Genomic DNA, 24,996 nt, shown 5'->3' with positions numbered 1-24,996 from the left:
TAACTTGAACATCGTATACATTAGACAGGCACCGTTACAACAAACAAGATCCTTCGTCGTTACAATTCGCATTTTTGTACTTTTGATTCGATTCCTAAGCAACTCGAATTTTAATTTTCTTGTGGTTTCCAGTTTCAGCTGCATTCAGAATGAAATAACAGGGCTGAATCATTATTTATTTATAATAAGTACCCAGATTTAGTGACAACAAGTTTCAAAGATGGCCGCCAGGGCGTCCACTGTTAAAACAATTTTGCTTCTCTTTACTAAAGACTAAGAAGAAAACTGCGAGAAACTGCGCACAGTTTTAGAGAGCGAATCCGAGGGAGATATCTGTATTGTTGACCTGATGGATATCGGTCTACGTGGTTTATCATTGGAAGAAGAACTTCGGAGCCACTGTGATTGCATTGTGTTGATTTGTTCTCCGAAAGCGACACAACTTATCAACGACGAAGAATCGTCGATTTTTGTGACAAAAAGTGGCCAGGAAGTTAATTTTGATGGGAAAATTATCAGTAAGGTGCTCAAGGAAAACGATGGAAAGTTACGCCGTAAGTTGATCCCAGTGTCATTTGTGGAACTTCCCTCGATTTTGCATGGAGCGGCGGCAAGACAGGAGGACCGCGCAAGTACAGTCTCGTTTGAGATCAAACAAGGAGAGGTGACAGAGCTAATGCTGGAAGTTGGTGTTTTAGAATCACTGATTGATGCGATTAAGAACGTGAGAAGATGACGGAAGACAACGAATAGCACATAAATAAATACAACCTTTATTTACCCTCGGCAGTGTTTATAGCATAAAGGCCACCGGGGCCGAGCAAACAACTGAAACATATAATTCAAATTGAGCATAACATTGTTAAGAATCCCAACTGAATGGAGGCAAGCTAGTTGGCTATTTACAAGCGTGACTGAGGATTTGAACTCGGGGCTGCCGAGAAACAAATCCAGATAGTGGTCAGTGCGGAAACCGTTGGATTGCCAGTCATGCAGGCGCGTCGACCTCTCGGCCACGGCTTCTATTAAATTTAGTTTAATTAGGTTAAAAAAGTTAAAACTGTTGAGAAGTCAGAGTCGAGAGATGAACAGCAGATGAAGAAACACCGCAACTTTTCGTCCAAAATTATATATAAAAGATCTACTTCTCTTAGACACCTATAAAGAACTTACAAAGATATATTCATGTACAAACTGCCTCCACAAGTAATAATGGAGTTGTTATTTAAATTTAGATAGGGTTTGGTTTGTCTAAACTGATTAACACCGGTCTTGAAGGCTAACTATGCTTTTTCCTTTGAAAAGTAATTTTATTTGCGCCACTTTAACTGAAGGTTTACCAGTTAAGCATCATAATATTCATTATATTCAGCATTTGGTAGTCACGGAGGTCCGTAGACATATCCTTTGACAAGCTTTAAGGTGCTGTTTGCTCGTTCGTTGTCAGCTGAACTTACTGGTATCGTGACAAACAACAGTAGAGTAATACACTTGAAAGAGGACAAACGTTTCAATCGGTAAAAAAAATGAAAAATTTTAACTGAGAATTTTCTGGAATCGCTGTGGCTCTATCTTCCTGTTTGACTTATTTTGTACTTTTTACTAAGATTTTTAGGGGGATTCTACCGACCCCCCCCCCCCCCCTCTAGCCCCCATAGATCCGCCCCAGTAATTACAACGCGAAACGTATTTTAAACCTCTCGCCTCTTTCGTAAGCTTTCTGACACCGGTGTTTGACATTTGACAACTGCAGACCGCTGACTACATTTAGGCCTAAGAAGCGTTCAGGTTAGCCTGAAAAGCGCCCGGGTTTGCCTAGCTTATTACAGTTGACTCTGTAATGGAAATGGGAATGCCATATTAGTTAAAAAGTCATACATCGCTTACACCGGTCTTACACAGAACAATAATAATTGTAATACACAGAATAATGATAATTATAATCCATCAAATATATTCGCTCGCGCGTGATTGGTTTAAACACGTCGCGTGACCGAATATTTCCCAGCTAAAACTGGGGAATATCCGAGAATATTCCCCAATTTTCGCTTCTCGGAACAGATAATGTCCGCGGACAAATATATGAGCATATTTTCGTGCCAAATGGAGGCTATTGTTTATTTATGATAATGATGATAATGATAATGATAACAACGTGATCGCGCACCGATTCCTTGACAAATACGGGCGTTGAATACCAATCACGATCGAGAATTTTGCTATAGATACAACCAAACACTTAACATCACAATACATACATGTAATAATAATTACTGTCCATGGAAGCGTAATTACAAATTAGCATGTCCTCGATCCAGGGTCATGAAAAAAGACCCTACATATATACTAAATAGTGCTTCAACAGGTTAGTGACCAAAACAGCACAGGAAACTGGCCTACCGTCTCTCCGGTTCTAAAATGGTGACGGGGCGAAGTACAGAAGGTGAATAGTGCTCCTTCAGACTCAACAGATCTTTGTCCTTCTGTTCCTTGCCATGACAAGGGACCATTTATAAGCGATGTTAACTCGTACTCCTTGTTTTCCACCAAACGAACTGGTGGATCGAACAGTACAGAAAAACCATAATAAGAACAAGTTTTGTCTTTTTCTGAAGTGTACGATCCTGATCGTTTTACTAGAGAAGAGCCATCTGTGGTATCTTTAACCTCTGTGGAAACTGTGTAGCTGCCACCTTCAGAACCAAAATGCTGAACTCCATGCAGCATGATTGGCTTGTTCACGGAAAAATTAATACGGTCAGGCGACGAACCGTATCCCCAGCCATTTTCAAAGTATCGAAATCTTTGACATCGATGGACAGTTGAAGACTCATTCCTTGGGGCTTGTATAAATGATAAAGATGTTAAGACTCCATTGTAGTGTTTCACCAAGTCACCAACCTCTTCCAAAGTAAGAATATGAGAATCGATTACAACTGAGGCAAACTCATGCTGCGACATCAATGGAAATCTTATCGCTTTCACAATCTCCTCTCCAAGAATTCTTCTTTTCGACTCGCCGTCAGGGGTTATCCCTTGCCTTTTACATTGTTCTGTGACCCAGCGATCAACAGCTTTAAACAGCTCCACTTCCTTCACATTCAACCCCACTCTCTCAACAACTGCCTCCACTAGTGATCGCTCAACTGTAACGAATTCATCTGACGTCACAGCTTCTTCTGTCTGCTTCTCAATCACTTCCCAGCATCGATCTTCCAAATCTTTGTCCTCAAATTTTTGAGCGTGGGGCAGAATGCAAAGTACATTTGATGCTTTCAAATTGATTTGAAGATACTGGTGACATTTCTTGGCGAGTGAAGGCACCATATATTTGGTCGCTAAGTACAACACTTGCATCACATTACTTCCGCTCAAATTCACTTTGTCGCTGTACAAATAGCGAAACATCTCCAACACACTCTCGTACTCGCAGTCAGGCAGTTCAATAGAGTCTTTAGTCTCTGCCATTTGACCATAGAACATGGCATAGAATACTGGACTGCTGATTGCAAGCACAAACTTGTGGGCTGGGATTACCTTCCTACTTTCACTTTCGCCACTGGATGCTGGAACAGCAAATTTCACATCGCTCAGTAACTCCGTGTTGAAAATAAACGTAGTTCTCTCTGCAATGGCTAAACATTTCGTCTGCCAGTTCTCTTCAACAACTGCCATTACTACTCTTTGGCTTGTTTGCAGTACTACTCGATACAACAATGTTTCGAAGCAGCTTAGTTATGTTTCCCATTCGAACAGGGAGAAATTACCGTTGAATGACCAAGTAGCTTGCGATTGCAGGCTCCAAAGAAGTCACACAACTGCGTGACAGTTGGTTTAAGAGCTCGGTTGTCGCGTTTTTTCCTCGAATTACCAATGTATCTCGCTTCAGACTATCAAACCTAGTTCAATAAATTAAGAGGCCAAAGCCACTTAATATAGAGTCATAAAACAATATGACGCCGGAATTTGAGAACAAGAAAGACATTTCACAAACCTAGCCGTTAGCAGTGTTTTTGTGTGTGCGATTGATTCGGCTTGTGTCCCGGGGGAGGGGTATTGCCAGAAAAATTGGGAGTGCAGCCAGCTTCCCAAAACCCTTACCATATTTATGACCAAAATCTACGATTTTCCCTACCCTATTTGTGACCAGATCAAAAATTCGATACCCTGTTTATGACCTGACCCTTAAATCAATACCTTGTTTCAGACCTGCCTTATAATAGACCCTTTGTATGAATGGTGCCTAAAATTTGAAAGCAATATTTCATACATCCTTAGCCTCGTGCTCATGTTTCAAGACGCAGTATTTTTCACATGAAAGTGAGGCTTAGGATGTATAAGTATTGTTATTCCAATATTGGCGCCATTTATGCAAAGGCTCTATTAGTTTTTTTTTTAGTTTAGACGAATGTTGAATTGCCGTAAACATAATTTGTGAAGGGATTTTGCTGATGGTCTCATCGATAATGATGAAAAAGTAGCTTGGTCTTAAAAATATACCCATATCAAGACTAGAGTGCCAAAACAGTACGACCAAAATGGCCAAAATCGATACCCTATTTATGACCAAATCAAAACGGCGGAAAAAAAAAATCCTTTGGTGCCGCACATACCTATGTAGCCCATATTAAGGAGTGCCGTTCCCCCCCCCCCCCACCCCCACCCCGGGAGAGCTTGTATTAAGTGCAGGTTACACAGCCTCTTTTTTGGACTCGTCACGCAATCTTCCTCCCCCACGAAGGGGGATGAACCGAAAGAAGCAAACAGAGACAGAAAACTAGGCCAAGTGAGCAGGTTCTAGTGCCTGGGTTTTGCTGACTCAAACGCTTCTTCCCGGCTTTAATTTCGCTTTGGTGGCGCGCGAGCGAATTTAACAAGGACGTGAAGGGAAGTGCCCTAGAAGGTAAACTCGTCTCGGCGTACGTGCTTCTCGCGGCTTCTCCGCTCGCACCCCCGGCCCGAACACAACGCCTGCTCCCGGGCTGAGAAAACTACCTCTCACACAAAACTCTACCGCGACAATCAAAAAGCGATATCCATTACAATATCAACTAACAAGTTGCAGGTTTAATGTGTGCATGTCTGAATTTCTTTGTCTGACTCAGCCTTTCTCCTTCCAACCCCCGTCTCTTGCAAATTTTATACATCGGTATATGCCCACTCTTTTATCTCACGCACTAATGGGTAAGACGAGTAATAAGTAAGTATTGTGAGTTCACCCTCTCCTTCAAGACTTTCCTTTAATTTAAGGCGCATTCATACTTTCTAGACTTGGTACTCAGGCTTCTAATGTATTGCAGTCTTGTTATTTCGCATATTATGGATCCAAGATATTTTAAAGCTAAAGGTACTCGTCTTAAAAAAAAAGAAAAAAAAAAACGCCTAATACTGCGAGACTTCTATCTGCACTGACTAGCGTAACAGCGGCGCTGACTGAGTGGTGTAAAGCAGTCTGCCTTTCGTTTAAGGGCGGAAAAAAAAAAAAAAAAAACACGTCCGGCAACGTTTCTCAGTTTCAATTAGGCGATTAACACTCGCAATAAATTTCCCTCCTCTCTTTGATTTCTTGTGTAGTATTGAATTGAAAAAACTTAATTCAGAATGTGTGAATCAATCTGAGCGATGTTGTTCATGTGGTGTCAACAAAAACATTTCTGTGTCTGTGTACACCGGCGTCCTTTTTATTGAACACCCAAATCTCAAATGCATTTTTATACTAACACCCCACTACTGATTCCAAAACGTACAACATACTCCCATCCTAAACACAAAACTAGCCTAAATTCAGTACACCAGGAACATTATAATTTTCGTTTTGGGCAATTAAAATTCCAGATAAATGGCTACAGCTATGGCTTAGTAACTAACCAACCAAAACAAAAGAAAGCAAAAGAAAAAAAAAAAAAAAACTAAACTAGCTAACAAACGAAATCAACTCCTACCCCGATAAAGCCCGTTTCCAATAAGCGACTTCCCCTTCTTTAGCTGTCACAATTCAACAACGTCATTCAGACACTAAGCACACACATGGACGTAATGCGGACCTATTTTTTTTGTAATACTCAAAAGTATGAAGAGAATGCATGGCTACACTTTATAATGTAATTTACAAACAATACACACTGTTTTCTGCGTTTCGTACTATAATCAAACGTTACCGGGTTTTAAGCCAGTTCGACCACGCAGCATGCGAACTATATTATGCCTGAAAAAAGCTTTAATATGATATGTTCAATTATCCTCGCATTAATTGGTTCTTACTTAGATTCAGAATTGGAGGAAAAACTCATAGGTGACTTCCTTATTATTCTTTTTTTTTTTTTCACTTTCTTTATTATATAAAACTAGGGTATCTAAAAGATAGTACTGCTGCGGCACATTCTGTTGATAGTGACATATTTAACGCAGTAATTCATCTATCTGCGCGTTCCAAGATTTACCATAACCTTTATTTCTTAACTGAAGTATTGTCAAATCGTGGTGTCTAACTTAAAATCTGTCCTTGAATGCATCAATTCTTAAAGTAGTGTCAAATCGTGGTGTGTAACTTAAAATCTGTCCCTGCATGCATTAACTTCATGCATGATGACGCATCGATGGTGAGCTGTAACAAGGGCCGGGAAAAAAAAGCACACAGTGATCTGAACTTTTTTTGGACAGAAAACGATACACATCAACCTCCCCTTTACCAGATCGCGAAAACCGAAAGATGTGGAAATTGTTGGGGCAGAAATCTAACTTAAAGATTATGTACTGGTACGCATTAAATATCTCTAGAATGTTGACAGACTGTGTCGAGGAGGCGTGCATCGCGATGTGTGAAAATGCTAAAGCTTTAACTTAAATTCATGTTTGGATGAAAAGGAATAGATCGCAGTATCTATGAAATTAGCGTGTTCTACGGTTTTCGTTTGTTTTAATCATTCTACAAGCTTTAGTAACGACGATTTCTCTTCACTTAAGAATTCGACCAAGGAGGCGAGACTGCTAAGAAATGACATACTAAGTTTAAAATTAAGATGTCACAATTACTCGTCCAGATTTACAAACTTTCACATGCTACAAAGGAAGATTTGTGAAAGTCAAGCACGATCTCCTTCACATTGTCTGAAAATACAGGTAAATCAGAGCAAAACATAACCACTATTAAACCTTTCTCACTGGAATCTACGCGAAAAGATGGAGTGACATCGTCGTGTTGAGCGTGGCGCAATGCACTTTGGTAAAAGTGGCGCAGTGCACCCTGGTTAAATGCAATGCATTCTGGTAAAAAGCGATGAATTCGAGAATTCGTGCTCCCATCCACATGTTCTTCTTAAATCCTGATTATGTTGCTGCGGAGCGAGCGTAGCGAGCGAGCAGCAACAAATAGATTCCAACAGCTTGCCCAAGTTGAGCTATGATTCAATAACAAATGACGTCAAAATATGGTACGGAACATCGGCCCATTCGGATATCGCATCGTGACCACTTTTATCAACTCGAAAACGAGGTTAGTCAGGCTAATTTTGATACTTACAAAATAATTTATAATTATAAAATAACTAAAGCAAAGCGCGCGCTCTGATTGGTTAATTCAGCGTCTACTATTTGCCCATGGGTGTACGCTGCTGACGTGTGTGCTAATGTTTACAAAGCAAATCTTTTGACAGACGTTGTTTCCAAAGTAATGGCCGACGTCCTTCTGCCAGAAATGCGAAACTGTCTTCACAGTTGTCTGAAGATGAAACTTTATCGAGTTACTGGTGTGCAGTCGGTTGTCATGAATGAATTTTCGCGCGCTTGTTTTCTCTTGTCATGTAAGACTACACGAACATTTTTTTGTGATGTAGCTCGATCAATAAAAGAACTTCTGTTGTTCCAATGTCTCAATGTTATGTTATAAAACAAATGGTACTGAAACGCCATAGCGTGCACTATTGAGTTATGGATGCACTTGGGAGGTTTGCTAAGCACTCAAGAAGCTAGGGTCGCACTCGGCTATCGCCTCGTGCGACTCTTACGCTTCTTTCGTGCTTAGCAACCTCCCGCGTGCATCCATAACTCAATAGTGCACGCTATGGCGTTTACCATTTGTTAATTGGCGGCCAAGTTTATTAAAGGGGTCCATTGCTCAACGGGAGTCGAACTTATGACCTTCTACCTCTTGGTTGCTTACCATTTGTCCAGTGAATAAACCGGTTGGGATGACCGGTGAATAATGGTGAGGATTAATCCAAAATCAGCAAACCAACCGAACGAGATGACGCTTACTATTTACAATTCGATTTCCCGTAATTGTTTGAGGCTAATGAGAGACTGGAAACTGGAAAATTTGGCAAATGGTAACGAAATTTCCATCGTTCCGTTCCGAACGGAAAAAAGAGGACGACCTCTGGAGGTAGTCTATAATTTCCGAACGCCTGAAAATTACTGTTCCATTTGACTTTCAACCGAAATTTCTGGATTCTTTGGCTGAATAGTAACCACCCGTCATGATGTCTTTCCAAGATTTTCAGTTGACACAGTATTTTGCGAACGATGTGGCTTTCTTACCGTGGCACTTGTGACCGGGGGCCCGTTTCTCGAAAGCCCCTGAAACTTTTCGGGCCCGTAAAGCCATTTTTAGTTCATCTGTATCTAAAAACGGAGAATTGTATACGCCTGAAACTTCCTGTATGAAGGGAACCTCTGTTCATGTTAAGAATACGTGAATAAAACAGCTCTGTAATCGTAACGTTCGAGATTTTACTATGGCTTTCCGGTTGCGAAAACTTTTCGGGACCTTCGGGAAACGGGCCCCAGGCCCCTATCTTATACGCGTAAGCCTGATCCGTTTCGTTTAATATCACATAAAACAGTCTGAGGTTCATTTGACCGTGCCAAATTTGGCACTGATCAGATCAATTTTTCCTTCCACAAGCAGCCTTGAAGCCAAACTTGTGGCGGGCTTTTTCTAAGGTGACCGTTCTGTGGGTTTATAAGTTCCCTATTGTCCAAGCCGCCCTAACAATGTATGAACGCTAACCGCTAATGTTAAAGTCAAAATCGACGCTTAAACCACAAGCGTTCCGCACAACGAGTAATACCCCCCCCCCCTCCCATCCCCGAATTTCACAATCGTAGTTCGATACTGCCCTTGCCCGCCATAGAGCCAGGCTACAGTGCCGCTGATGCTGAAGTTTGCGGGTCTTGTCCAGTTTGCAATAAAGAACGGATCTTACTTAAGATTAAAGAAATGTTTTTCAGAGTATCCGTTTTGAAGAGGAGTTTTACCTCTTTGTCAAAAAAGAACAAAACATCAAATGCGCGCGGCGGAATTACGCAGAATTACGCCGACATCTTCAGGACCCTTCAGGGCGACCGATACTTTAAAAAAAAGCTACGCCAGCCAACGCCCTTGAAATGGAAGGCGCACGGGGAAAAAAATGTCTTTGGTTGTTGCCGTGGGTTGATCAGACAATCAATCCAATCCAAATTACTTAATCATGACAATTATGAAAATTTCATATCAATAATAAGCCCAATAACTTCGTCGGCAAAGTCAGAGCTTCGAAAGGAAATTATTTAAAATCCACAATCGCGCGCCGGCAGGAAATTGGCTGATGCATCACGTCGGAGATTCTTCAAAGTCCTATGTGAAAGAATGTGCTAAATCTTTCCCGCTTTCAAAAGAAAGTGAACACTTTATGTAATTCCATTTCAAAAAGAGTGTTGTTTTTAGCCAGACCCCGTAGGGCGTGAATTTAATAAGCGTCCGCTCTGTGATTGGCTTAAGCTGTAACAAGAGTTCATAAAACTAGCGAGCTACAGTCAATGTGATTAATTTCAGAGCTCGATTTTAGTGTGATGAAGATTTCTGCTGTTCAAAGATGGCTGTTATCTTGGAAACATTGAGTTTGCGACAATTGTTGGCTTTTGCACTTCTCTTGGTAGGCATTTTGGCGACATTTTTCGCGGTCGGAGGGAAAATAGGTGAGTGGAAAAAGTCAATGATTTGATGTGAAAATATGCGGCTGGCGATGCGATTTGATGGAAAAACTGTTGGGCTTTTGGATTTGATTCCCGTCTAGACATCCTAACAGAACGATTTGTAACGTTGCTTGCTCGAGTTATTTTCCGAGAACTAAAGTTTCTGTGAAATAAAAGGCATATTATAGATGATCTCTACGCTAAATCACCATGAGTATCGCTTTGAATTACTCGAGTGGTTTGTGAAGAGAATGCTTTGTCAGTAAGTGTTAATCCATCAAACGTGGATTGGAAGATACACAAATAAATTCTCTTACAATCGAATGTAACGGTCGAAACATGGCTTGAAGGCCGTGGGAAACAGAAGGAGAAGGAGATGACATAGTTTGTAGAACATGCGAACGATTGGAAAATCGTGAGAGTAATTCAGGCCGCTAAGGTCTTGACCCTGATCATGCTCTTGGGAGAAATTGCGAACGAGTCGCTGTTGTGGAAATCGAATTGTTGATCAAGTGGAAATTAAATGTGGTTCGCTACCCAGGGAGCGTTAGAGCAATGTCGAGTTATCGCAACTGATTATCGATCGAATTGCGAGAGCGGAAAAAAATCGTGTTTTGACTTTTCAATGATGGTTGTAATTAACTCCTAGGGAATTGAGTGATTTGTTTTGATCGTTGTACAATAACCTCTTTTCATTTGTAGCAGTCTGCGGTAGTTTGCCTTTGGTGTGATTAGTTTTCTCCGTGCCTGAGTAGGTGATAAGCAAAATGTATGGCCTGGGAGGTAATTAATTAGAGAATTATCTTCAGGTCTGATATCAGGGGCTTACTATTATGCAAGTAAAAATTTCAACAACAGCATGTTAGTTCATAAGAGACTGAAATATGTGCTGTATGTTATTTGAAGTAGCTTACATATTTCTAGCTGGCATGCTTGAATGGCCAAGCAAATATATTTACTGCAGTACTTATTTCTACACTTGGGCAAAGAGAGGTACTATGAGGATAACTACCTCTTACTAACTGAGTTCGAGGTCTGTACTGTAAGTTATGGAATGAGTTTTTCCCCCTTGGATAATGGCCTAAGTTTGAAGTGGTTGGGCCATTAATCGAGGATCTGTAAATTACAGTACAGACCAAGAAGATGAGGGTACAGTGCTCTAATGGTGCTCTAAGTAATGGTTAGTGTACTGGCCTCCAGATCGAGCAGTCTGGGTTCAAGCCCTTGCAGGTGTCACTGCCTTTTGTTCTTAGGCTTTACTCTCAGAGTGGAGGAGTAAGTGATAAATGTTAACTATTACAACCTGCTTTCTAAATATAGCTACTGAGTGACATTATTTCATACATCACTTTTCAGCTCCGGCCCCAACATCTGCTACAGCACACATTGCAAACCTTTGTGTTGCAGATTATGACAAGTTGGATGATTTTTATGATCCAGTATCATGTCATCGACTCAATAACTTGAAAGAAGCTGAAAGTGATCCAGCACACATCCGACCTGACCAAATTATCTTTTCAATTCGCTTTCCTCATCCTGGTCTTACTATGACTCGCTGGTTTCAGTTCATAGCCACGTCAATCAGATTGGAAATTGAATACTTGCCAGAATATCACTACGAAACAGGTTAGTACCACTCAAAAGTAAGTTCTTACCACTGCACAAGATGATGCTCTCATCTTGAGAGGCGAGACCATCATCTTGAGAGATGAGATCACAAGACAAGATGCTCGTCTTGTTATAGCTTTAAAAAACTGTACATACGACTTCTTGAACTTTTGTGAGATTTTAATAGCAAATTGTAAAGCAACCAAGCAGCAACAACACAGCAAAACTTCTCACATTCTGACGAAGCTCGTACATGTATCATAAAATTAACAGTATAGATATGTGTGAGTGTCTTAATAGAGATATTTTTTTTGAAAAATAATTTATTGTAGCTGGTTTCCCTTTAGGGTCAACCCAGTTTCAACACGGAGAATTGTAATAATTTTGCTAGGGGTTTAGGTGAAACTGATGGGGCAGGTTCTCCCAGTTTTTATTTTCCTCTGTGGACAATCCCCCTTAGACCCTACATGTAATTACAACCCCAATTCTTTTGAAATCAAATTTGCCACATGCAGCTACACAACATACATGTACATGTGGATAAAGTGTAATGATATGGTAAAGTTTTGCTATTGGTTACTGGCGACAATAACGATACTCTGTTCTAGATCCAGAAACAAAGGAGTCACCAACATTTACATTTGATGCTAGAATGGCATACAGAACTGCAACAAATGGAACCTGGGAAAAGTTGGCTGAAGCTCGTGAAAACAGATCGCTTGTCTGCCATTTTACTAAGTCACAGGTGAAAATATTGCTGAAAAATATTGCAAACAGCATATTTATTTATTTTAATTTTCAGTATATACTAGAACATTTCCAGCCATTCTTGGAAGAAACAGTTGATCAGTAATTGTTGAACAATCCTTTCAGCCTTGAAATTAACCCCAAAAAAGATTTTTCATCTAAATACAGTGTACAAGTACATTCCCAAATTAATATGAAATCATTATCCCGCAATGTACAAAACAGGCTTGATTTCAATATAATATTAATATCAACTGTTTCAAATGAAAAACATTGTGAAATAGTGCAGTTTTGTTGGTCACCTCATACAAATGAATCTTGAGTGGGCTGTGGTTGAAATAGTTTGTGCCAAAAGAGCACACGCTTTTGATCTGTTTCCTCAGAAATGCAACAACACTGTTTTGGCTTAAGCAGTGAGCTATTTACTTTGTAGCAATGGTGTCCAATTAAAGTAAAGTTTGTTACTGCTAAATGTAAAAATGTTCTAGATAGCTAAACAAACAAACTGGTGAATGTGTTTTTCAGATTAGACGTTGTGGTAATATTAATTTAATTAATTTGTTTGTTTAAATGTAGTCTGGAGCTGATGATGGTTTCTACAATTGCGAGGAGATCCCCTTCTTTGAAATCGGCAGCGTACATTACGAAGAATACCTGGTCAACATAAGGCTCCCAGCTAAACACTGGAATAACAAAATTGGAAAAATCTCTGAATTCAACTTTGTGGTGAGTTACAAACTAAAAGATGTATATGTAAAGTCCATCCATGTGGATGATTCTACGCATTGAATATTCTGTTGGTGTGGTACATGTAGTCTATATGCATTTAGAATGGAGTCTGCAATTTAAGTGTAACTTCAATTACGGTAGCTGACATTATTCTTGACATTTTTCTTGACTCCTCCTCAACTGAATTACAACTTAAATCTGCATTTGATGATGGCGATAAGGTGACACCTTAACATCGTGTTATATCTACAGTGTAGCGTTTATTTTGCTTTTCAAATGTTTTTCCATATCTTGTTTAATCAGAAGTAAATAAACTGTAACTTTTATAAATATGTTTGCAAAGTTGGAAAATTAAAAACCATGTTTACTTATTAATTTATTTTAAATTTTTAGGAAATTCATCAAAATGGAGGTTTTACCAAGATGTGGTTCACAATCAAGACAATTGTTGGTCCAATTAGTATAATTATACTTCTTTGGTTTGTTAAGAGAGTCAAGAGTCTGAGTAGGGATCCTATGCTCCTTGAAAAGTAAGTAAGCTACATCTTTGTACTCAAAATAATTGTATTAAACACGAAGCGTGAAACATTGTTAGAAATGTTTTTGCACTGCAATTTCTTGGACTGGGGCCCTAATATGAGCAGGGTGACAAATGAAATGGTCAATTGAGAACAGTGGGTGGCAATCTTTTTCAATACTGACAAATAATATTAAAGCACCTGAACGATAATTCTCCTACAAAATTTGAAAGCTACCGGTACATTGTATCTGTCATACACTACCAACTTCAGAGTACTTTCTTTACTGCACAAATTCCATCCTTGGTGGTGAATTAATCCTAGTTAAATTTAGTTAAGGCATTTTTCCTGAAAACTTGGTTTGTGACTGGTAAACAAAAACCACTTGTTTGGTAATCACTCAAAATTTAGGGTCAAAATGTACCAATCAATGATGATAAATTCTTTGAAAATTCCTCAGATCTCATTCTTTGTTCTCTGAGAACATTTTTATTGTATCATCATCATCATCATCATCATTGTCGTCGTCATCCTCGTCCTCGTCATCATCATCATCATTATCATTATTATTATTATTATTATTATTATTGTTATAATTATTATTTGAGAGTGGTCCAAGTCTGATTATAGTAATCACACTGTAATACAATCATAGGATAGGTGTTGTGCAGTAAAGAAGCTTATAAATGATTTCAAAACAAATACATAACATCAGCCTGGTTTTTTCAATATTTTCAGGGCACTCTTTGCTTTGGGTGTTACCACAGCATTCATGAACTGTAAGTCTTATAACCAATAAAGATTTCAATATTGAAAGGCTTTCATGTGACATATCACACAAGGGAGATAGAAGTGTTTCATTACATATCCAAACATAAAGAAGAGCTCAGTTGTAAATATGATGCAGTCAAACCTCCCGTAAGTGCTTACGGGAGGTGGCCACTTACGAGAGCTTAGAAGTGGCTGCCTACAAGAGGTTCCAAATATAGTAATTGACTTGGAAAGTTTTGTTATTTTGGAAAACTGGTCACTTATGAGAGGTGGTCACAACCAGAGCAACTGTATGTTGGATGCATTTTTGACAAACATTGAGGTGTTTGCAAATGTGATGAAATGCTCTCTCAAGTGTTTGATATATCTTCTCAATCAAAACTAAGACTAAGGAGAAAATCCAAAAATAAAATGATAAAAATTTAATATGTTATTTAAGACACAATTTATTTTTGAGTTTGAAAGTAATGTATCAAACACGAGAGACAGTGTTTGATCTGGATATCCAAATACCAAGAAGAGAGTTGAAAATACGACTCGCAGCAGAGTATCTTTTAAGAAACTTGAGGTGTTTGGAGAGCCGATGAATCACTGTCTCAAGTGTTTGATATATCTTCTTGTTTGAAACAAAAACTAAGGAGTAAACAGAGAAGTAAAATCGTTGAAATCTATGTCAATTAAGACCTGGTATTCAAATCTCCTTCATGGCTGTCAGTAAGTAAGGAAGAAAGTAAGTAAGTAACAACTTTATTTAATGATGGTAACACATGACAGTAAAAACTGATAAACCAGTGGCCCTTTCTTTGTCTTAACTTGATGAATTATTAATAAGTTTGAGAAGCACTGTTTAAATTGGTATTTGTGAATGACAATAATCTTAATAACAAGTTATTATGTTTTCAGTTCCCTTTGAGTGGTTGACTTTGTGGTTAAACATGCCGTTCATGTTACTGTTTTCTGACATTCGTCAAGGATTGTTCTACGGTATGCTCATGTGCTTTTGGATTATCTTCACCGGCGAGCATTTAGTGGTAGGTATAACATATTGAAATATAGATCTTGGTGGAGGTCTTGGTTGTTCAAAGGTTTGATTGACAATGCTATCAGCAGGGCTAGGTGTTCAATAACAAAGGAGGGTCTTTTTTTAATTTGTATATATATATATATATATATATATATATATATATACATATATTAATTTTAACAACTATCCACTACATTTAGTAATTTATCTGATCATCATAAATTATCATCATAAACTTTATCTACCCTAGAATTAACAGAGTACATGTAGCATTGCTGCTAATTTCCTTGAGCAACCAAATGTTAGAAATTTATTAGAAATAATGAAAGGAAAAGAAAATTGGAACAAAGCAGACAAATTTATGCAATACTACAGGACAAAATTAATTTGCAGAAGGTGTTTAAATCTGTAACAGTGTGATATTGATGTGGAAGTGGTAATTTGTTTGGTAATCTGAAAATTTTCATGATCAGTTTGGAAGGAAATTAAAGATACACAGATCGTCTACTCATATTCTATGTAATACTCATTACACTGTAGATTCATGGTCTTGCGATTAGGATGTGGGCTGTTATAACCAGTGCAGCCACCATTCTCTAGTACAGGATACATTTTGTAGCCAAATTCCCAAACAAAGTTGCATTGTTGCACCATGCAATACTTAACTTACTAACACAAAAATGTAACAATTTACAGTTAAAGTATATATTTTATGATTTTTGACTGATGCACATGTACCTTTGTTTATAATAGGACCGACCTGAAAGAAACAGGCTAAAAACTTACTGGCGGCAGATTGGTGCAATTGGATTTGGATGCTTGTCTTTACTTGTTTTTGACTTGTGTGAGAGGTATGTCCACTTTCTGATGTCAGAGGGAGGGGGTGGGGCAGTGTGCTTGGTGCCCATTGAAACTTTTGGTGGGTGTGTGCTTCTTGAAACCCTTACTCAGTTTCAGATCAAAATATAATTCTGTCTGCACGTACCCTATTTCAGGCCTGAACCACAATTTGACACCCTAGTGTAGACCTGGTCCACAAATGGACACCCTATTTTAGACCTGGTCCACAAATTGACACACTATTTTAGACCTGGTCCACAAATTGACACACTATTTTAGACCTGGTCCACAAATGGACACCCTATTTTAGACCTGGTCCACAAATTGACACCCTATTCTAGACCTGATCCACAAATTGACACCCTATTTTAAACCTGAACCACAAGTCAACACCCTCTTTCAGACCTGAACCACAAATTGACACCCCATTTCAGAAGTGACCCACAGATCATTAATTTGATCATTTATAAATATTTATCTATTAGTTATGAACTTCCTTCTCTTCAAAATTCTTACACAATAAGCTACTCATTTTTGTCTATGAACCTAGCTTTCAGTTCTTTGCTATTGTTTTTTTTTCTCTGTTTGGAAGCCCTAGATAATAAGACAAAATTGAGTATCGTAGGTTGCTAAAGTAAACTCTGTTTCCGTTTTGAACCAGGTGTGTAATTAAAATGTTTTAACGGATGTCAAACGAAAATAGAATACTTAGCTCCGATATGATGACTCTTTTGATGTTCTGCCGCTATGATTAAGCTTACAAATCGTTCTTTCAAGGTGGCGCTAGTTTATCAGTTGCCTGTACATAGATTAAAAGTAATAAACTTATATTGTAATTCTCAACTTATATTTGCCAACGAAGAATTGAATATTGCTATTCAGATAGTGAACAATCACAGACTGAAATCATTTCCTCTTTGATTAAAACATTGATACCAGTGTTGATACAGTACGTAGAAGAGTTGAGTTTAGACTTTCCGCTCAATTTTAGACATTCTACGATAATGCGATGGTTTCATGTTGCTCCAAGGCTTTCATTTTTCCAAGTGAATAATCTTCCTGTTCACAATCTTATCCTAGATTTTTGTTCGTTTTTGCTGAAGGAAATAGGACAAAATCCACAGCATATGTCAAAAATTAAGTCTTACCTTTCGTTGCCGCATAATCTTATTGTCCGTTCATTTAATTTGATTCCGTGATTTGAGGCTTTAGGACTTTTTCGTTTACTGACTATATTCTACACGTCCTTCTCCGGAAGTGGTTCGATATTGAACGCCTTTTAATTCATGTCTTAAAGCACTAGAAGTTTTGAAATTCCTAAGTTGTTGAGCAATGTAAGACTTAATGCATGTTCGCCATTTTTCCGCCTTGTATTGCTACGTTTTCGCGCCAAACGCGTTTTTTTTTTTTAGCACGGAGGGTGGGCGTGAGGGGGCGTGAGTGATTGAGTGCAGGAATTAAATTTCCATTTTTTTTTTCTGTATTCTTTTTTTTTTATTCCGTTAGTCGTCTATCCACGTAGCGTGAAGGCATTCATTCGAATTCAGTGATTCGATTTTCGTTGCGAGATAAGTAATTTACTAATAAAAAACTGCTTATGTACATGTATAATATTTGTGATGTTTTTTGTTATTTCAGAGGCTATCAGCTGCACAATCCATTCTACACTATCTGGGCGACCAAACTCGGAAGCAAATTAGCTGTATCCTTTCACGATCACAACATGATAAGGGACGGACCATTTTTTTTGAGGGGGTGTTGGGCAATTCTCTAAAGCATGAAATTTTTTATTCTCACTTTACCTCGGTTGTGCATGATTATTTTTGGTGGGTAATAGCTTGTGCAAGAACTTTTTAACATCAAAAATAAGACCTGCAAGGCAGAAAGCACATGCTCGGCTTTTTTCCCATGGCTCCGCTTGCACGATTTTTTTTCAGCAGTTTTTGCTGTGTAGGAATTTTTTGGGGGGGAGGGGGCGGGGAATTGCCCAACCCTCTAACCCCACTCCCTCCAAATATAATAGTCTGTCTTCAACTTGGGGAGTCGTAGAAGTGGGCGACGAGTTCATAAGTCGAACGTAAAGCGGTGTTGGTTGTCCAGGTCTTGTCAACAGGAAACCATAAGAATGCTTCCTGTTGCTTGGCAACCGCAGACGAAAACTGTGCACTCCGGTAAACAATTCTCGGAAATCAGCTAGTGCGAAGAAGAAGGGACCTTTTGTACTATTACTCGTAATTTAATTTTCCACAAAGAATGATAAAGTTCTTTTGGAAGATAAGTTTAGCTATAACGACTTTCTACAAAGTATCACCGAGCCCGAGCGTTTTCTCATTTTCCCAAAGATCTCTCGTGTAAAGACAGTAATCTTTGTAGGTTCCCTTATTCAATTTTTTTTCTTAACTTGATCCAGTATGCCTTTATCATTTTCGCTGCTGTTTGCGCAAGCTTGTACTTCCTGTTTCTCTGTATTATGATATTTAGAGTGTTCTGGAACATCCGGGGTAAGAGAGCTGCGATTCCGACCATGTCCCGCGCGAGACAGCTTCAGTACCAGGTAAGAAACATTTTTATGAGAACGAGAGTTGACGAGAGTTGACGAGAGTTGACAGGAGCCGGGGGCGGGGGGCGACGAAAGTTGTCGAGGTTGGAGTTTATAGTTGACGAAGATTGACGAGGGTTGACGAGGATTGATGTCGGTTGACGACTGGTTAGCGTGAGATGTTGAGGGTTGACGGGGCGTGACGAGGATTGGCGAGAAATAACGAGGGTTGACGAGGGTTGACGGGGGTTAACGAGAATTGACGAGAGTTGATGTGGGTTGACGAGAGTTGACGGGGTGGACGAGCGTTTACCATTGATGAGGGTTGACGAAAGTTGACGAGGGATGACGGAAGTCTACGAGAGTTCATGTCGTGGGTTGACGAGAGTTAGCGAAAGTTGTCGAGGTGAACAAGAATATGAGGGTTGATGAGATTTGACAGGGATTGACCAGAGTTCACGAGATTTGACGAGAGATGTCAAGGACTGACGAAAAGTGACGAGGATTGACGTGAGTGGACGAAAGGTGAAGCCTTATTTGAAAGAGATGGTACTCCTCATGATTGCTGCACCAATTGATTCCATGACGCTACGAGCTGTTGTTCAGATTGTCCCTTTGTAATTTTATTACCTACATTTGAAGGCTGTATTCTTTCTGTCTTTAAAGGGCTTGATCTACCGTTTTGAATTCCTGATGGTGGTTACAGTCCTGTGCGCTGGGCTGACTGTGGTGTTCTTTATCATAAGCAATGTGAACGAGGCTCAGTGGAAATTTGGAGATGAGGAGTCCACTGTGGAGATTTCAAGTAAGAAATAATTTTAATAAGTTTAGAAATCACTGAACGGATGTCCCTTGTCACGTTCTAAATATAAAGGCCACTTCCGAGTTGCCTTTTGCCTGTGTCAAAACGAGTATCCATGCGAAACTATTCATGTGAAAATATGTTCCGCCTACAGGATCATTTTCATGAAAATCAAACTCATTTTCATGTGAAAGGTTTTGCAGGAGGACTCGTTTTGAAACAGAGGCACAAGGTAACTCGGTCTCCGCTGGAGAGACGTGTGAGACTGGACCCGTAAACTGAACCAACCTTGTTCCCAGTGTCCTCTCTCTACTTTCTCTTTCGAGAGAGTACTTTGGGAGACCCTGTGAACGAAGTTGGAACTGGACCCGATACTGATGACGTAGCTCTTTATAACGTCTCTGATTGGTTGTTGCTCTCGAGTGGATAAATTACAATTTGTTTAATTTTAGTGTGTTCGTTTAATATTTGTATAATTTATTACCTTTTTTATTTCTTTCTTTTTACAGGTGCTTTGTTCACTGGAATCTATGGGATGTGGAATACCTACGTGTTTGCCGTGGTTTTCTTATACGCACCATCACGCTCTGTCCCAGCCACAGGTAAATAACTCCCGTATCAGACCGCACAACTGCCTTAACTTTAGTTTTGTGTTTGCCGAGTCCTGCTGGACCCTGCTGTAACTACCTCAAAAATATCATGTAAAAGATTCTTAACTGCCACAGAAAACCATTTTTTTTTTTTTATTCTATTCATGCTGTGCTAGTTAAAAACAAATCCTGCTCAGGCTCTGTCCACACTACGCAGGCGAAATTTGAAAAGGCGGATCTATTTCTACGGTTTGGCCTACCGTCTACCCTAATACACTAAATAGATCCAGGTTAGTCTGCGTCGTGGTTTGCTTGTTTCGTTGACTTTATTTACGGCGTCATTGGGAAACTCCTCTTAACAATCTGTGTACAAGTAGCGTGTAGTTCGCAAAACGTGGAGAGTTGGGACGAGTTTTTCCCTCGCCCTAACCTCCACTGTTCACTTAATCCAAATCCTAAACACTCGATATGGGAATATGCGCACTCGCTCGTCCAAAATACGCCTGAACTACAGGCTAGGGAACAAGTATCGACTGTTGTGGTTTTCGTTGCAGATAACCCAGAGGAACACGAGAGATTAGAACTACGAAGCCGCACCGAGGTGCGTCTAACAGAAGGCGAGACTGCGGAAGAGTCCGTGATTTACCAATTCACTGGGAAAACTGCAAGAGAATAACTTAATATATAATGAAGGAATACAGGAGTGTATGCGACTAAATGGACCTCACACAAGCTATTTTTATTTACGGAGAAAGACTACAGCGAGTCCTACTATTAAATTAACGCGCTACTTTGTTTATTTTCTTTGGTTTGTTTTCTAAATGTATGCTGTATATAAACTAAACTAAGCTTAGCTATGAGCATGTCCTACGAGTTGTTAAAGAATTATTTTTACAATTTTACAATAACTGCAAAAATTCTCGCGTGCTCCTGATTGGCTAATTTTCATTGTCAATAAGCGGACAGACGGATGAATTCATAATCTATGCGATGTTGACGCGACGAGCGAGATCGGACAAGTTGACAATGTGTAAAAAACAAAGGAGTCTGCGGATCCACTCGGCTATCGCTCGTGGATCCACAGCTACTTTGACAGTGTTTTGACGAAATTCATGATCAACTTCAGGACAGACGCATGAAAAACTGACGTCAATTTGTTAAATTAACACACTGTAGCCATTTCGGTCTCTTTGAAATATAGAGTAACTATGTCGAATAATTTCCGCAAAATTTGACTTCAAAATTTTCATTTAAATAGTAGTCCTGCACTTACGAAAACCTAGCAAAATAGTAAGCTAATAAAAAACTTTTTTTTACTGTCGGTAAAGTTAACGATGGAGTTTGGTTTCACAGCCAATTACAGGAAACTGTCGATCGAAGTCTCTGCCAGGAGTCTGAGATTTACATGTAAAAGCTGTTCCCTTGACTTTAATTTATTTATTGTAAGTTTATTGCAGTTGTTCCCGAGTTCTCCTCTGACCAAATACATGGTACACCTCAACAAAATGAAGGCTTCTTTTGCCCTCATCACGTGACCCGTGCAACGAAAATGAAAGCCTAGTATGCCTAGTATTGATTACTTTGTATGTGTAGAGGTGACTGTTAGTGCAGAGCAGTGGCCATTTTTCGCTTCTATTGCAGTTTTCGTTTTGTTTTTGAAATGGCGAAAAATTTGATTACAAGAGTAGAAACACTAAGGCTAGCAACCTTGTTCCCAGGGTCTTCTCTCTAGAGAGAGGACCCTGGGTCGAGCCAGTAGACGCTGAAGGAAGATGTCAAGTGGAATGAAATAAAACGTTGAATTTCCAACACAGTTCATGAGTTTATTTTCTACAGGCTTATCATATTATTATTGTGGCCTCGTGGTTAGTGCGCTCGACTCCCTATCGAGCGGTCCGGGCTCAAGCCCTGACCGGTGACATCATGTTGTGTTCTTGGGCAAGACACTTCACTCTCACAGTGCCTCTCTTCACCCGGGTGTACAGATGGGTACCGGCGAATTTAATGCTGGGGGTAACCCTACGATGGACTAGCATCCCATCCAGGGGAGGGGGGTAGGGCAGAAATATTTCTAGTCGCTTCATGCTACAGAAACCGGGATAAGCTCCGGTTTGATGGGCCACTTAGCTCAAATTTAGACTTTACATTACCGATCATTACCAAGGGAATTTTCCTGCATCTCAAGAAGTCAAATTTTAATACCAGAGTTTGTATTGGGAATAATTTTTAGCTTGCTTGGTCGAAATTTCGTTCGATTAAATGATAGATGTTTTCAATCAAAACAATTAAAAGTATGGTAATTTTTCAGGAACCCAAACTTCTGTTTATAGCTACTAAATATGACTTCTGTGACGAAATTCGAGGTATTTTGTGAATTGTACATGTTTAATAATCAAAACAAAAATAGTAAGGAGTTAATACAACTTGTAAGCTCGGCTGGTCGGCCATTATCTCGGAGTATTTTTGCGAAAAGAATTCAATTGAAAAGTGAAACATATAATTACAACCTGTCGAAAATCAAATCAATATGATGTACTAACTGTCATTTAAAAAATAATAGCCTTGATAATGACGTTAAGCGAACGTCGAAACGTCGTTTTTTTAATTGAAAATGTTTTTTTCCATATTGTCGCAGTGTTTTATACTTAAATTGTTGAGAAAATCTCTTCTACGAAAACAAAATAATAATAATTACAATCTACGGAAAATAAAATCTATGTTAAACGGGATAACGTACAGGAAAACAGACCACAAAAAAGTGATAGGTGGTAATACTTATAGTAATTAAAAGGGTGATTTTGCTTATTGCAGAATCGAATGAGAGTACGTTTTTGGCCTTATAGAGCTGCAGAATATTGAAACAATCGTCAAAATTGTTTTATAAAAGTCAGTGGTATACCTAGTGGTAACAAACTGATAAAAACGATATGATATCCTCACATGTCAAGATATTATGTTTGATAACAATCCTCTTTTGTCCCTTTAACTACGCTTAAATTTGTTGGTGTATGATCGAAACATCGTCGGATCTTCATCGGTCGTCTTCGGCAATCTTCGGAAAATGTTTGTTGATGTTCGGAAAATGCTCGGAAAGTGCGTCAGGCCTTTGGAACAATTTCAGAAAATCTTCGGAAATCTTCAGAAAGTGGTCGGAAAACTTCGGAAAATCGTCAAAAACGGCGTCATCAGCATGTCTACATAATAATAGTTCTTGCCACTCGAACATAAAATTCATATCTTCTCGCCACCGTGTAATATCCTCTATTTCCTAAATAAGGTGACAGAGCAAAATGAAGTTTTTGAACTGATTTTTTTAGTTCATTAGTTCATTAGCAAAATGATGTTTTTAAAATGATTTTTTTAGTTCATTAATTTTACTTGCTATAGTTATGAAGGAGAATCAATGTTATGACCACATTATTGAATATCTCATTAGAAATCATAATTTTTCGATAAAGGAAATGTTTAATCCAGTGACCTAATACTGGTAAATATTTTCCATATAAAAACACGATATAATGAACATGTCACAAAAATATGAGAGTTTTGATTAAACTTATATAATTCACTTTGCATTAAATGTTACGGATGATACAATCGATAACATAAATTCGCAAGCAAATATCTAATTGTTTAAAACTACTCATTTTCCAATGCGAAAAGAAATTTTCATTTTATACTAAAATATGTGGTAACTAAAATACTAAAATTTTAGTAATTAATCTAATTGATATATTTCTTTTTAAATTGAAATCATTCATTATTTCTAATGATGTAAAATCATATTTTTTTCTGTAGTTCTTAGTGAAACCATGAATTCAATTCTTTTGGATTGCCAGACCATAAATTTCTTGATTTGTTTTCTTAGATGTCTTCATTGTTCAAATTGTTTGATTTATCCGTAATAATATTGTTTTATTAAATCTTATCAATAATGAATTTGTTACAAAAACTAGCGATGGTCAGCGATAAAACGTCATGACGTTTCGACCTCTCCGAGGCCATTTTCAAGTGCGAGTAAAACTACAAAATTAGCATAAATATGTTTGTAACAGTAAAAAATAGATAAAAATGTCACGAACGTTTTATTCGAGACCAGAAGGTTTTTTCCAAATGGAAGTCTGATCTAACTGTGTCTAAAAACTTAAAATGATTAAAATGAAAAAACGTCAATCGAAAAGGACTGGTAATCGAAATGGCTTTATTTGGGAATGTCTAACATGGCCGTGTATTTATATCATTATTATAATTTAACGCAGTTATAGTTCTTGTTAGGAGAGATCAAAGGAGTCTAACGGCTTTAATTCAATTCACGGTTAGTGATTGAATGGTTCCAGTTGACAGTTCACTTTCTGCATTGTTTGACAGTAACGGTTAACTACCCCATTGAGATCCATTGAGACTCCTTCAAGCAAATCATTCTATATCGCGGAATAATCAAACACAAGAGAATTCATAATCTTGTGATCAGTATTATATCAATTGTGAAAAAAAACTAATTAGTTATATTCAATTTGCATCTTCAGTAATATTTTCACTGAAGAAGGTGAATGTTTTTGCCAAAACCTGTGTAAAATTGTTGTCCAGACTTTTGAAAAATTTTAGGCCCAGTTCAGACGTCTCGCTTCTGCCGTGCCGAACTAAATTAAGGAATTAAATTCGACAAAAGCACGGCAGAAGCACAGCGTCTGAATCAAACTTTCGAATTAAGTTCGGCAAGCAATTACGTTCGACAAGCTCTGCCGTGCTACACGACTCTGGCACGGCAGCGATTCAAACGTCGGGCTTCTGTCCGCGCGCCAAATAAAATTCATAAATTATATTAATATATTTTGGCGGGATTGCGTTCTCACGGGGAGTTAGGAGTAGAGTTGTTC

General features: G+C 38.7%; 2 protein-coding genes and 1 pseudogene across 3 annotated transcripts; 2 read left to right on the top strand and 1 right to left on the bottom strand.

The window, feature by feature from the left end:
- Window positions 1–220: 220 nt before the first annotated feature.
- On the top strand, window positions 221–736 carry LOC145468069 (uncharacterized; annotated as a pseudogene).
- On the bottom strand, window positions 246–4,314 carry LOC145468068 (BTB/POZ domain-containing protein 6-like). The gene has a single exon (XM_081451733.1). The coding sequence runs from the start codon at window positions 3,673–3,675 to the stop codon at window positions 2,359–2,361; it is 1,317 nt and encodes a 438-aa protein (XP_081307859.1). The 5' UTR covers window positions 3,676–4,314; the 3' UTR covers window positions 246–2,358.
- Window positions 4,315–9,408: 5,094 nt separating this feature from the next.
- On the top strand, window positions 9,409–21,928 carry LOC145467570 (protein wntless homolog). 2 transcript variants are annotated; one of them, XR_014042082.1, is made up of 14 exons: window positions 9,409–9,954; window positions 11,308–11,577; window positions 12,168–12,304; window positions 12,883–13,032; window positions 13,429–13,565; window positions 14,292–14,332; window positions 15,228–15,355; window positions 16,102–16,199; window positions 17,827–17,890; window positions 18,599–18,742; window positions 19,394–19,532; window positions 20,039–20,131; window positions 20,674–21,657; window positions 21,736–21,928. XR_014042082.1 is itself a non-coding variant. In XM_081451130.1 (13 exons), the coding sequence occupies exons 1-13, from the start codon at window positions 9,852–9,854 to the stop codon at window positions 20,793–20,795; spliced, it is 1,626 nt and encodes a 541-aa protein (XP_081307256.1). In that variant the 5' UTR covers window positions 9,409–9,851; the 3' UTR covers window positions 20,796–21,928. The 2 variants fall into 2 exon arrangements, 1 of the variants encoding a protein (XP_081307256.1); XM_081451130.1 differs by having other exon boundaries at window positions 20,674–21,928.
- Window positions 21,929–24,996: the final 3,068 nt, after the last annotated feature.

This window comes from Orbicella franksi, chromosome 14 (genome assembly GCF_964199315.1).
Source record: "Orbicella franksi chromosome 14, jaOrbFran1.1, whole genome shotgun sequence".
Lineage (NCBI taxonomy): Eukaryota > Metazoa > Cnidaria > Anthozoa > Scleractinia > Merulinidae > Orbicella > Orbicella franksi.
This window is presented reverse-complemented; position numbering and strand designations above follow the sequence as displayed.

Excerpts from the sequence above, each read along its gene's own strand:
- LOC145468068 (XM_081451733.1), bottom strand. The coding sequence starts at position 3,675 with ATGGCAGTTGTTGAAGAGAACTGGCAGACGAAATGTTTAGCCATTGCA.
- LOC145467570 (XM_081451130.1), top strand. The coding sequence starts at position 9,852 with ATGGCTGTTATCTTGGAAACATTGAGTTTGCGACAATTGTTGGCTTTT. Across the intron at positions 14,333-15,227 it reads TACCACAGCATTCATGAACT|TTCCCTTTGAGTGGTTGACT; the intron begins GTAAGTCTTATA and ends TTATGTTTTCAG. Across the intron at positions 18,743-19,393 it reads CGAGACAGCTTCAGTACCAG|GGCTTGATCTACCGTTTTGA; the intron begins GTAAGAAACATT and ends CTGTCTTTAAAG.